At 37.6% G+C, this 13,256-nt stretch overlaps 1 protein-coding gene across 1 annotated transcript in view; it reads left to right on the top strand.

The window, feature by feature from the left end:
• Positions 1-13,256, top strand: part of LOC123702043 — a 51,933-nt gene that overhangs the window by 6,784 nt on the left and 31,893 nt on the right. Inside the window, exons 3-6 of the mRNA XM_045649706.1 lie at positions 1,543-1,717; positions 2,017-2,154; positions 2,511-2,656; positions 3,219-3,309. Of these exons, the coding sequence (XP_045505662.1) occupies positions 1,543-1,717; positions 2,017-2,154; positions 2,511-2,656; positions 3,219-3,309 (550 nt within the window). The remainder of the gene's footprint in view (positions 1-1,542; positions 1,718-2,016; positions 2,155-2,510; positions 2,657-3,218; positions 3,310-13,256) is intronic.

The following is a 13,256-nucleotide window of genomic DNA, read 5'->3' as shown; positions in this document are numbered from 1 at the left end:
CCCCAAACCTCATGTTGACCACGTTCGCTCTGTCTAGAGTAATATGACGAAGAAGGAGAGGTACCAAAATGGCGGCATTATGTGTGGCAGTACTTTTTTTACTTATATTTCTCAGCCCTGACGAAAATAACCACTATTGTTTTTTCGTAACGGTCACAACTCGTATTTAACGATGCATTTATCCAATTTTTGCTAGAAAATGGAAATTAAAATATTCTAAGTATGCAAAATAATTAATAAATATAATTTTTCATAAACACATCCCAGATTTATTGTATTCCAATCACCATTTTCAAGATTCTATTGATAACTATAAGTCTTCTCCAAGTGTCAATAACTGGAGAAACAACATTAGGTACAGTCCATAAATGGGTGTTCATAACTGGATGTTGTCCAAAACTGGGTGTCCATCATTAGATTTTAACTGTCCAACACTGGTGCAAAAAAGTGTTTTTTTAATTTATAAATAACTTCATTATGTATGCATTTTAATCTTTTTTCTAACATTGGTTACGTTAAACTAACATTGAACTAAAGGTATAACTAAACAAAATCCAATAAAGTTAAAAAACCTATGAGAAAATTGCAAAAAACTTCAATTTTTTCCTTAATCTGTACAAGACTGGTGCCGTTACGTTAGTGTAGTGTAATATAAATACTTTTTTTTCTCGATACTCATACATTTCAACATTCCTATGCTGAATGAAATTGGATATCTTATCCCAGTTTGGGGGCAATCGGCGCCTACTAATTAAAAAAAACTACAAATTACGCAAAACAAACTAGTAAAAATCCTTTTTAACTTTAATTTTTTAACGCCAACTAAGGATCTATACTTCCGTACCAAATTGTTTGATTTTAAAAATAAATTATATAAATATCACACTTGCATACTGATTAAAAATATTCTATCTAATAATATAAAAACACAAATAACACTAAACAAAAAATCCCACAAATACCACACACGAAAGAGTGATAACCTTGAATTACCATATAAGAACTTTATATGGTAAGAGAAACTTAAGATTTGAGGGAGCACAATTGTACAATGGCTTGCCTAAAGCAATTAAAGAATCCTCATCAATTAATATTTTTAAAAATAAATTAAAGACATACTTAACTAATTTCGATAGCTGATTGTGTTATACTAACTGCAAAATTGTTATTTCTCATATTTGTAAAAGATCATATTGTATTGTTCTTGTTTATGAGATTAATAAAGTTCTTTAAACCGAAATGCCCCTATAATAAACTGAACAATAAACACCTTTAACAATTAATTTCCAAAGATTTCCAATCGAAGATATAAAGTAAACTGAGAAATAGATGTACCATAGATTTTTAAGCATGTTAAAATGTGTAATAATATAGCCTCAACAAGTGTGAGCATGAGCTCATAATACTGTATTTTTCGCTACAACCGCACCTCTATGCTGACATGATCCTACTTCGAATTTCAAACACATTTTGCCAAGTACCAAGCCAGTTGCCAAGTAATACCTGTAAAATAATCCTTACAAAGTAATGTTCTTTCATCAGGTACTATCACTCCGTTGGTATCTCCACGTGTGGTGGGGTAGCGAGGGTCGTAAAGGTCGACCACCTTGGCTACCGATACTCTTACACTGCTTACAAATGGGTGTACTGTGGAGATACGCAAGGTTACTTGTACCTGTCGAACTGCGGAGGGTTAAACACCAAGTTCGTGATCTTTGTAAGTGTTTCGGTATGGAAAATGAAGTTTATTGATTTTATCGTATTTTATTTGTGATTATAGTAATATCCGGCTCGAAGGACTAGAATGAATTTTACGCAATACTTGAATACTTGAACGTTGTAGTAATAAAAAAAAATTATTAAATAGATTAATCTTAGTCCAGAAGAAATAAGAACAAAAAATATTAATTTGTCTTTCTAATAAATCTTTCACCAGATGAAGCATAAAATTTCTTTACTCGCATTTTCTCTTAAATACCACCTAAAAACAATGTTTACAATAAATTATTTGTTCAGGTATGTTGCGTCTGGTCCACGCCTTTTGCGAAGCGGCTCCAATGTTGCTCTTACAATTACACATTTTATTAAAAGAAGCACATTTGGAGATCAGCGAACTGGGTGTCCCTCCGGATCCTAATATCGACGAACCAGCCGGTAAGTATTTTATTATTATTAAGTATTAAATATCACTAAAAGAAAGGAAAGATAGAAGATAGAAGGAGATAATTTTTTTTATTTTGCGCTTCTGCGTCTATAGTAAAAATGCCTTCTTAATGTATGAAAATAATGAAGCAGCAAAATTACACCTTTTTATGAATTCCAAAGAAATCTGACAAATAATGGAATTTGAGTAGTACAGATTAAATAATTACATTCAGGATCAAATAAGAAAGAGCCCTTCCTCAAACCATAACAGATATTATAAATATTTGTGTGATGTACATCGATTTTAGCTTAGTATGGGATCAGATCCTGAAATATTTAATGATATTTCTAATTTAATCTACCAGCAAACAAAGCGTTCGCGGAACTGAACATAATATCGGCGTCCCTATCGCTATTCTCCGTGTGCTGGGCGCTCGCCAGCTTCAGCAAGAACGTGCGGCTGCAGAACGTGCACCGCCTCGTGTTGACCTGGCTGGGGGTTATATTCCAGGTATTGTTGGACAGACAGACAGACATAAACTTATTAAGAGATATTTTCCAAAAAATAAAACAAAACGGGCCAATAAAAGATGATTCAGGGATTATGGTGTAAGAAAAATTTAGTCAGAGGACAGAGACACATTTTACAAAAATTAAAGAAAAGCCGAAATAAAAGACATAAACTGAAACCACTCGACTCCTCCATGAAGTTTAACAGCTTATCATATTATGACAGACAAAATTATAGAACATTCAACAAAATTCTCATGAGACAGACGCTTAAGAACATCTAACAAAAACTAAAAGAGAAGAAAAAATTTTTAAGCTGTTTTAGAAACGTGACAATATCCAAAAAAATATATGTATTAATTTACAAACAATGCCAGTTTACAAGAAAATAAATTCAACCCTATTTTTATGGAATAAAGTCTATTCTCTAAAGTCGATTTCTAAAGCATCAAAACTTCATCTTGGTAGACTTTTGATGAAGTATCTAGGTTCCTATTTTATAAACAAAATTAATTCTTACTACTTTTTTTAATATAGTGACTTTATCTAAAAAAAAATTACAGTTTCTTTGGCGGCTGGGTACGATATCGGCCCGCGTGTGCGCGCTCACCGTCTACGCTCTAGTCTACGAATACTGGGTATTCTTAGTTATAGGTTAGTATTTATTTATTAGCTAATATACTCGACTTCTCTTTGACAATGAACAAATATATAAAACTAGCTTTCATTGTATAAAAAATAAAGTTTCAATGGAAATGAAAAGTTGTACCGCTGTATTAAATCTATCAAAAAATAATGCGTTAAATTCCAAGTAGATACCAAAATGTTACGGATTGTACAGATTGTATTGGTGCGTGCAGTCGAAAGCTATTTCACAATTTTATGTTTCACTTCAATACATTATTATACTCTTATGAAAAACAATTCGTTAAATTTGAAACAAATTTCGATTCCAATCTTTCGACAGCTTGAAATCTCGCGAAGATCACTTTTTGTTAGGTTTTCACAATTTTACGGTGACATAAGCATCAGTGTGCCTAGTGCGAGTTTTCATCGAGTACGAAACGTTACTATCGCGTCTGCGTCACAGCGAAATTTGTATGGGGAATCAAAGCTTCCCCATACGTCCGCTAGGGGCGCTGTTCGATTTCCCATACTAATTCGGCTGTGACGCAAACGTGGTAGTAACGTTTCGTACTCGATGAAAACTCGCACTAGGCACACAGTTAAGTTTGTGTATCATATCAATTTATAAAAAATAGAAAAAATTCGATCACGAGGCGGGACTCGAACCCGCATCCTGTGTCACGGCAGCGGTTCACGGATGGCCGAGTTGGTCAAGCGTCCGCCCCGGATTGGCGTGAAAGGATGCGGGTTCGATTCCCTCCTCGTGATCGTTTTTTTTTCTATTCTTTATAAATTTATATTTATAAAGCATTTGAATGCCATAAAAGAAAAATATCAAATCTATATATATAAATACCAACTTGGGCACTAAGTTGATCCAGCCCGACTGCCGTGCATTGCCGACTCCACCTTTTCCCCCATATTACTCGACTCCGGTTGCATAGATCTTGCCCGGAGTGGCAACGGCGCAAATATTTGAGCGATGTTGCCAAACGTATTCGTGGAGAAATTGATATACTCAACATTTTTATTGCTAAGATCTCGAACTGAATCGACTCCGTAACGGCCGAAATTCAGAAACCCATAAACACTTGTTGGCTCCGTTTTATATACCAAATCCAAAGTCGTATGTTGATCATTATCATTTATATTATCAAAATTACAGCTTTATTTGATCCGACAAAACGAAACTGTATATTAAGTAACGTAGATTAATTTTTCGTAAACTCTACAGTATTTGTTGGCTCCGTACACAAACATATTATAGTTAGTTAATGTTCCATACATCCTCCATCCATCCATCCATCATCCATTGGGGGGGAAGTCAGGGCACGGCCTTGGTGGGAATCGCTGAGTGAGCGCAGCATTACCCGTAAAATACCAAGTAAAGCCGCCTGCTGTACTCGTGGCGGAGTACCATAAAGCAACGCAGACCCTGGCCAGTCCGCGCCATCCACGTCCTCGTCGTCCCACTGGAAACTGCTGTAACCATTGCGATCGCCACAATCGGGTTACAGATGAGCTGAGGATGCAGGGCAAAGGCGAACCATCTGCGCCTAAAAACAGATCGTAGCTCACAAGGAAGGATACCTGAATTAAACCAAGCCTGCCTATAGGCTGAAAGGTGGCAGCCCCACCAATAGGCTAGGATACAGTGGGTTAATCACTCGCTTATCTGAAACTTTACTGATTAAAGAAACTGAAACAGTGCAAAACCGGACAGATCAAATACCGACGACCCTAGGCATGAAAACCCGGACACGAATCGCCTGCTGGAATGTTAGAACCCTAAGCGACGATAATCGCTTAGCCCAAGTTGAAAAGGAAATGCTCAATTACAAGCTTCAAATCCTCGGCCTAAGCGAAGTAAGAAGGAACGGGTTTGGAGAACTGACAACCCCTCGTGGACTCACACTTCTGTATTCCGGAAAGGAAAATGAAGAAAGCCCCCGGGAGTTCGGAGTAGGTCTTCTCCTATCCGATTCTGCAAAAAAGAGCCTTCTGGACTGGACACCTGTCACTGACCGCATAATCCTGGCCCGCTTCAACAGCAAAGTGAGAAAGATATCAGTTGTGCAGTGCTACGCTCCAACAAATATGGCGCCCGATGAAGACAAAGATCACTTCTACAGTTCGCTAGCACACACCATTAAGAAAATCCGAAAACAAGACATCGTCATCCTCATGGGAGACTTAAACGCTAAAGTTGGTATAAACAACGAAGGCTGTGAAAGACATATGGGAAAGTACGGTCTTGGAGTGCGCAACGAGAATGGAGAACGCTTTTTGGAATTCTGCCAGAATAACGATCTAACAATCGGAGGGACATTATTTATTCATAGAGATCATCACAAATACACATGGAACTCACCCGATGGGGTCACTAAGAACCAGATTGACCATATAACCATCAGTTCTAAATGGCGTTCATCACTGCTAGACGTGCGAAGTCGCCGAGGTGCTGATATTGACAGTGACCACCACCTAGTAGTTGCGGAAGTGCGACTAAAAGTTGCTGTTGCTAGGAGTACACAGGCTCTTCGACTAGGCCGTCGATACGACAGCAACAAATTAGGAAATCCGGAAATGAGTGACAACTTTAAATTGGAACTCCGAAATTGCTTTTCGGGACTTGACCTTGATGTTGCTGATATAAACGACGAGTGGAACCGAATAAAATCAGCCTACATTGACACTAGCGCCTCTGTACTTGGCCACATAACGAAAAGACGTGAGGATTGGATGTCTCAAAAGACCTGGGACCTTATAAGTGCCAGGAAAGATCTTAATTTACGAATTCTTAGTACAGACAACACTGAAACACTTAATGAACTCAAGATACAGTACCGGCAAATTAGGAAACTCATATATCGCAGTACACGCATGGATAGACGAGCATGGGCAGACGGACTAGCAGACCAGGCACAACGTGCAGCTGCATCCGGTAACTTAAGAGAACTTTATAATTCCACAAAGGCTTTAGCTGGAGGCAAGCAGAAAAACTGCAAGAAGAACCCACTAAAGAGTAAAGACGGACACCTAATTATGACACCGGAAGGACAGCTCAAGCGCTGGCACGAATATTTCCAAGACATCTATGGTGCTTTGGTGGTTTCTGAGCCCTCTGCACCTTGCTCCCCAGATGCAGCATCACCGCCATGCCACAGCATTGACATCGATATCGAGCCCCCTACTAAGGAAGAAATTGAAAAAGCTATCTGCTCCCTTAAAAATGGGAAAGCACCAGGTGCTGATCTAATTACCGCAGAAATGCTGAAAGCTGACTTGCATACTGCCGTAAATGTAATGACGCCGCTATTGAAGAAGATCTGGGAAACGGAGGAACTCCCTGACGACTGGAGAAGGGGCCTTCTTATTACAGTACCGAAGAAAGGTGATCGCAGTCAGTGTAGTAATTGGAGAGGCATCACTCTTCTATCGACACCCTCCAAAGTCTTATGTAGGATTATTCTGGATAGACTGCTCAAATCGGTTGACCCCCTTATTCGGAAGGAACAAGCTGGCTTCCGCCCTAACAAATCCTGTACCGACCAGATTAACACACTCCGTATAATTCTTGAACAAGCAGCCGAATGGCAGAGGGAAATATACCTAACCTTTGTTGACTTTGAAAAGGCTTTCGATACGGTAAGATGGAGTTCAATTTGGTCCCGGCTACGTGAAATTGGTGTACCAGGGAAGATAATCTCTATGATTCAAGCGATCTATAAGAACTATTCGTGTCGAGTCACCCACCAAGGACTAGTGTCGGAGGATATAATGGTACATGCAGGCGTCCGACAAGGATGTCTCCTTTCGCCTCTTCTCTTTCTGCTTGTCCTTGATGGCATTATGCGAAGCGCTACAAGCCCGCGTCGAGGTATAGAATGGGGACTATCAAATGTACTCGAGGACCTAGATTACGCTGACGATCTGTGCCTTCTCAGTCATACTAGAGCGAATATGCAAGCAAAGCTAGATGACTTACGCAAAGAAGCCGCAAAATCAGGTTTAAGGGTGAACACACAAAAGACCCAGGAGATGAGATGCGGAACAACAAGTTCTTCTCCGTTATTGATATCTGCAGACACCGTTAAACGCGTCCACTCGTTTATTTACCTCGGAAGTGTAGTGTCGGAAAATGGAGGATCAGAAGAAGATGTCGCCTCTAGGATTTCGAAGGCCCGAGGAACCTTTGCACAGCTCCGAAATATATGGCAATCACGAAAACTTACACGCAAAATAAAACTAAAGATATTTCGATCCAATGTCAAGACCGTGTTGCTGTATGCCTGCGAGACGTGGAAGGTGACAAAGAACATCTCTTCGCAAATCCAGGTTTTCCTGAACCGCTGCCTTCGTCAAATCCTCGGTATCTACTGGCCCGAGACGATATCCAATGACCAGCTTTGGGTACGCTGTGGTGAGATCGCGATTGACCAACAAATTAAACGCCGCAAGTGGAACTGGATTGGCCACACGCTCCGAAGGGAAACTGAACATATTCCAAGGCAAGCCTTAGACTGGAACCCCCAAGGAAAGCGTAAGCGTGGTCGTCCTAAACAAACCTGGCGACGGACAGTCATAGACGAAGCCAAGAAAATCGGGAAAACCTGGAGCGAAATCAAAAGGGAAGCTCTCGACAGAAACGCCTGGCGGAGCACTGTGGATGCCCTCTGCCCCAGCTAGGGGACACAGGAACATAAGTCAAGTAAGTCAATGTTCCATACATTGCTAAATCCGCCTAGACTAGACGAACTCGACTTCGTAACGGTTCAAATTTTGAAATGCTCAAATACTTCTTGACTCCGTTTTATATACCAAATCATAAGTCGTATGTTGATCTGTTCCATTTATATGCACTTGCATGACATTGACATGGGGATATGAAATTAAGGCTAGCAAAAAATCTCCTGAGTTTTATGGAAGTTGAAGAAGTCGACCGTAATTCAATTGAAACTTATAGAAAACGTTGTGAAACTAAAAATACGAAACCCTAAAAAGATAGATATTTGGACGAACCTTTCGTCATACAGTGACGGTGATAATTCTCAAGTAGTATGCAGCTTACAAATAACAACCTACCTCTTGAATCAGGGCAACTCTTTGGCGAACGCTACACGTAAGATCCATATTGTGATCCGTCAACTTTTTACTATCTTACTTACTTTTTTAGTTTACTATCGGATTACGATATTTATTGACTTGTGGGGTAGTGTATTGACGGATCACAATACAGGGTTAGTTTTCAATGACCAGCCAAAATTTAAAATTAAGATCTAGATATTAAATCAAAGGTACATTTGAAACATTATTGTCGAATAAAATAAAATAAAAATAATAGCATTCATTTGAAAATGTCTTAAAAATTTCCTAAATCGTAAACACCCCCTGCAGAATCAATGCACTTGTGTGCGTGCGCGCATTGCCAAATTTATGTGTGTTCTAACTTCTACCTATCTAGGTTGTTGAACTGAATTGTGCTTTTGTAATGTCCACACGTTCGCTTTTTAGTGGTGGACAGGAATGAAATCTAATTAAAAAAAAAAAACGTTTTTTTTCATTAGTTCTAAAATGTTATCGATTCTGAATCATTTCTGAAAATTTGGCCGGTCATTGAAAATTAACCCTGTATATCGCTGGATTTCTGGAACTCCTTGTGATCTGATCCCAGGACCTACATCGCAATATTTATCTTGCCGTCATCACGTCTGGCTCGTACAAAGAACGTTTCAGTACTGACGCGATACGTTTTGATGGTGTAGGGTGTGCTGTGATCCCTCCCAAGATACATCAGTAAATATCAAGATAATTATCATAATATTTATTGACGTGTAGCGTTCGCCTTGGCCCTGATTCTGATATCAATGTGATAAAATAATTAAAATGTTAGATTTAGGTCAAAAACAAATGACGACTCATATTCCTGCACAAATTATCCATTGCGGAGTAAATATGAGTGTACGCAGATCGCCAACACGTTTAACCAGCAGTGGTGCAGTGGGTACTGCCGGTGGATCGCATCCCGATCTATCGAAGCTAAGTTCGTTTTCTACGAGTTCTACGCCAACTGATACTTAAATTACTTACAGAAAACGGAAACAACCGCTAGAACAAGATTGCAGATGTAGTGATGATATGAAGGATATTCGGTCGGAGTTGAGCCGTATTAGTACATTATTTGAAAAATATGTATGCTCAAATGAACAAATAGTAAATAAAATTCATTCAATTAAACATTCATTTCAACATTTCATTCAATTAAACAAAATCATTTCGGCGGTATGGCGACCATTTAGAATCGTCTGAAAAGTATGGCATGGCGATTTTCGTAAATGGCTGTGCAAAATGGCTGTTACCTGTGCAAAAGTTAGCCTGGTACCAATAAAATAATAAATAAAATACAATTTATTAGTAACTTCAAATATAACATTACAATATTGCTCTGCCTTCTGAACTAGGTAATTCCTATATCTCAGAAGGCAGTGCCTTCCCTTGCAAATTCCATGTTACATTATATTTGGCAAGTTAACAAAATAAATTTTAGTGACTAATGATGAAAGAATACATAGTAAACGATTAAGAAAATAAAAGTATACGATTTGAATTGCACAATACAATGGTTGAATTGTTTTTTTTTTAATCAACGCATTCGCGTCGGTATGGCGGGCTTTATGTCACACCGGAAAAGTATGGCATGACACTACCGTCTACATCTTTTTTATGGGCTATCGGTAAATTCTAAAATATTTGTGTTACAAATAGTTTGACTTTTGCTATTTTTCCGACGAGTTCGACTAACGCCCACGCGACTAAGCCGCCGGTACCAGCGTTCACACCACAGAACAGTAAGAACATTACTGTTCTGTGGTTCACACCATCATTTTTCTTTCTGTCATTGCGTACTAAGACCCCTGTAGAACCGCCATCCTGTTACAAATGACTCGAAATGTTGTGTCAATGTCTCCCGATCTACTAGGTTCGCGAATCGACAGCTCTCTAAAATGGAATCATCACATCGACCACCTAAAAAATAAATTATCAGCACTTCTTAGATCTCTGCGTAATATTACTTCTTGCATTCCTCATAAATTACGCCACACCATCTACAACACGTTAGTAAAGCCGCACCTAATGTATTTAATAGAAGTATGGGGGAGTGCTTACAAAAATAAATTAGCGCCACTCCAAATTTTACAAAATAAAATCATTAAAACTATCTTTTATTATCCTTTTTTAACTAAAAAAAATCTACGACGACACTAAAATAATGAATTTAAAACAATTATACTTTTATAATACGTGTATGTTCATCCGCAAAGCGCTACATAAAAACATAAATACAAATATTATAATCTCAACATCAAATCGCCACTATCCTAATAGACGAGCTAGCTATCTTGCCCTCCCGAAGATCCGAACAAATTATGGAAGGCGAACGGCAACATACGTTTCTATAACGGGAATAAATGTCTTGAAACCTTCAAATGGCTAAGGCCGCAAGCGACCAATGGCTGAGCTCGGTGGGCTCTGATTGGCTCATTTGAATCGGATCAACAAGAGCTAAAACGCAAAAAAGGTGGATTTGTATAAAAAGCACGTAATTATTATTATTACTGATGGTGACACTTGTGGCTCCGTTCGGATCCACATACGGACGGTGGTGTGGCAATGGATCCACAAATACCAACCGGATCAACAAGTGAAAACGGATCAAATAATTACTAACTATATGGCACGTTTGATCAACATAGTGCCCATGGAGATATCTATATATATATATATATATCTATATATATATATATATATATATATATATATATCTATATATATATATATATATATATATATAGATATCTATATATATATATATATATATATATATATATAGATATCTCCATGGGCACTATGTTGATCAAACGTGCCATATAGTTAGTAATTATTTGATCCGTTTTCACTTGTTGATCCGGTTGGTATTTGTGGATCCATTGCCACACCACCGTCCGTATGTGGATCCGAACGGAGCCACAAGTGTCACCATCAGTAATAATAATAATTACGTGCTTTTTATACAAATCCACCTTTTTTGCGTTTTAGCTCTTGTTGATCCGATTCAAATGAGCCAATCAGAGCCCACCGAGCTCAGCCATTGGTCGCTTGCGGCCTTAGCCATTTGAAGGTTTAAAGGCATTAATTCCCGTTTTAGAAACGTATGTTGCCGTTCGCCTTCCATAATTTGTTCGGATCTTCGGGAGGGCAAGATAGCTAGCTCGTCTATTAGGATAGTGGCGATTTGATGTTGAGATTATAATATTTGTATTTATGTTTTTATGTAGCGCTTTGCGGATGAACATACACGTATTATAAAAGTATAATTGTTTTAAATTCATTATTTTAGTGTCGTCGTAGATTTTATTTGTAGAAGTTAAAAAAGGATAGTTAAGGATAGTTTTAATGATTTTATTTTGTAAAATTTGGGGTGGCGCTAATTTATTTTTGTAAGCACTCCCCGATACTTCTATTAAATACATTAGGTTACTAACGTGTTTTAGATGGTGTGGCGTAATTTATGAGGAATGCAAGAAGTAATATTATGCAGAGATCTAGGAAGTGCTGATAATTTATTTTTTAGGTGGTCGATGTGATAATTCCATTTCAGAGAGCTGTCGTTTCGCAAACCTAGGCATTTCTCGTGGGTTTTATGTTCTAATACAACACCGTTAATTTTAAGTGGAGCGTGTGGTGGAATAATTTTGTTATGAGCTTTGAATTTAGATATATTTATTTTTAGTAGATTGAATTTATTTATTTAATTTATTTAAATCATTTTGTGCTTGCGCTATCATGTCATGTATAGAGGGACCAAAATAAAACAGACAGGTGTCATCCGCATAAAGTGTTAGGTGACCATTTAGCTTTAAATCTTGGAAATTATTAATATAGATTAAAAAAAGCAATGGGCCTAGAATCGAACTTTGTGGTATGCCACATGTATTTGGTAAGGGAATGCTATCATGGTTATCTATTTTAACTATTCGTGATCGATTTTTTAAATATGATTTCAGCATATCTAGTGCTTTACCATTAATGTTAGTGGATGCTAATTTCTTTATTGAAAGTTCGTGAGAAATGGTATCAAAGGGCTTTTGTAGGTCAATAAACATTCCCAAAACTATATTGTTTGCGTCAATGTTCTGTTTTATTTTAATAGTTAGGTCCATAGTCGCTGACAGAGTGTTATTTTTTGGCTTAAATCCGTATTGACGCACTGAAATAAAATTAAATGAGTCTAAATATTTTTCTAATCTCGTGTGTAAAATCTTCTCCAATATTTTTGACAATACTGGCAAAACCGAAATTGGCCTATAGTTACCAGGTTCAAATTTTGAGCCACTCTTATAGATAGGAGTTACCTTCGCTATTTTTAACGAGTCCGGAAAACGTCTTTGACTTATGGCTTGGTTAAAACAGTCGCTTAATATGTATGATTTAATTTTAAACCGACTTCAAAAAAAAGGAGGAGGTTATCAATTCGGCCGGTATGTTTTTTTTATGTATGTACACCGATTACTCCGAGGTTTTTTTCGCGGCTCTTTCTGTCCCGTAGTTCCTTGATTAAGTTTTAAATTATATGAAGTTTATTATGATTAAAGATTTAATTCCAGTGATTTTATTTTACTCTCACCCTAGTTTATCTGGGATTCTAATTGAGAAATAGTACTCTTCAATATGTTTTGTTCAGTAATTATCATACATGCTGATGACTTAATTTAATTGATTTGATTCGTATTTTGGCGAATTAAATTCAATGATTGTTAGTTGGACGATTTAATTTCGGTAATTTGTGTTTTTACCTCAGAAATGTTTTCATGAATTTTGTTTACTATTTGTTCATTTGAGCATACATATTTTTCAAGTAATGTACTAATACGGCTCAACTCCGACCGAATATCCTTCATATCATCACTAAATCT

This window comes from Colias croceus, chromosome 22 (assembly GCF_905220415.1).
Source record: "Colias croceus chromosome 22, ilColCroc2.1".
Classification (NCBI taxonomy): Eukaryota; Metazoa; Arthropoda; class Insecta; order Lepidoptera; family Pieridae; genus Colias; species Colias croceus.
The sequence above is the reverse complement of the archived record's forward strand: the minus strand, read 5'-3'. Positions and strand labels throughout refer to the sequence as shown.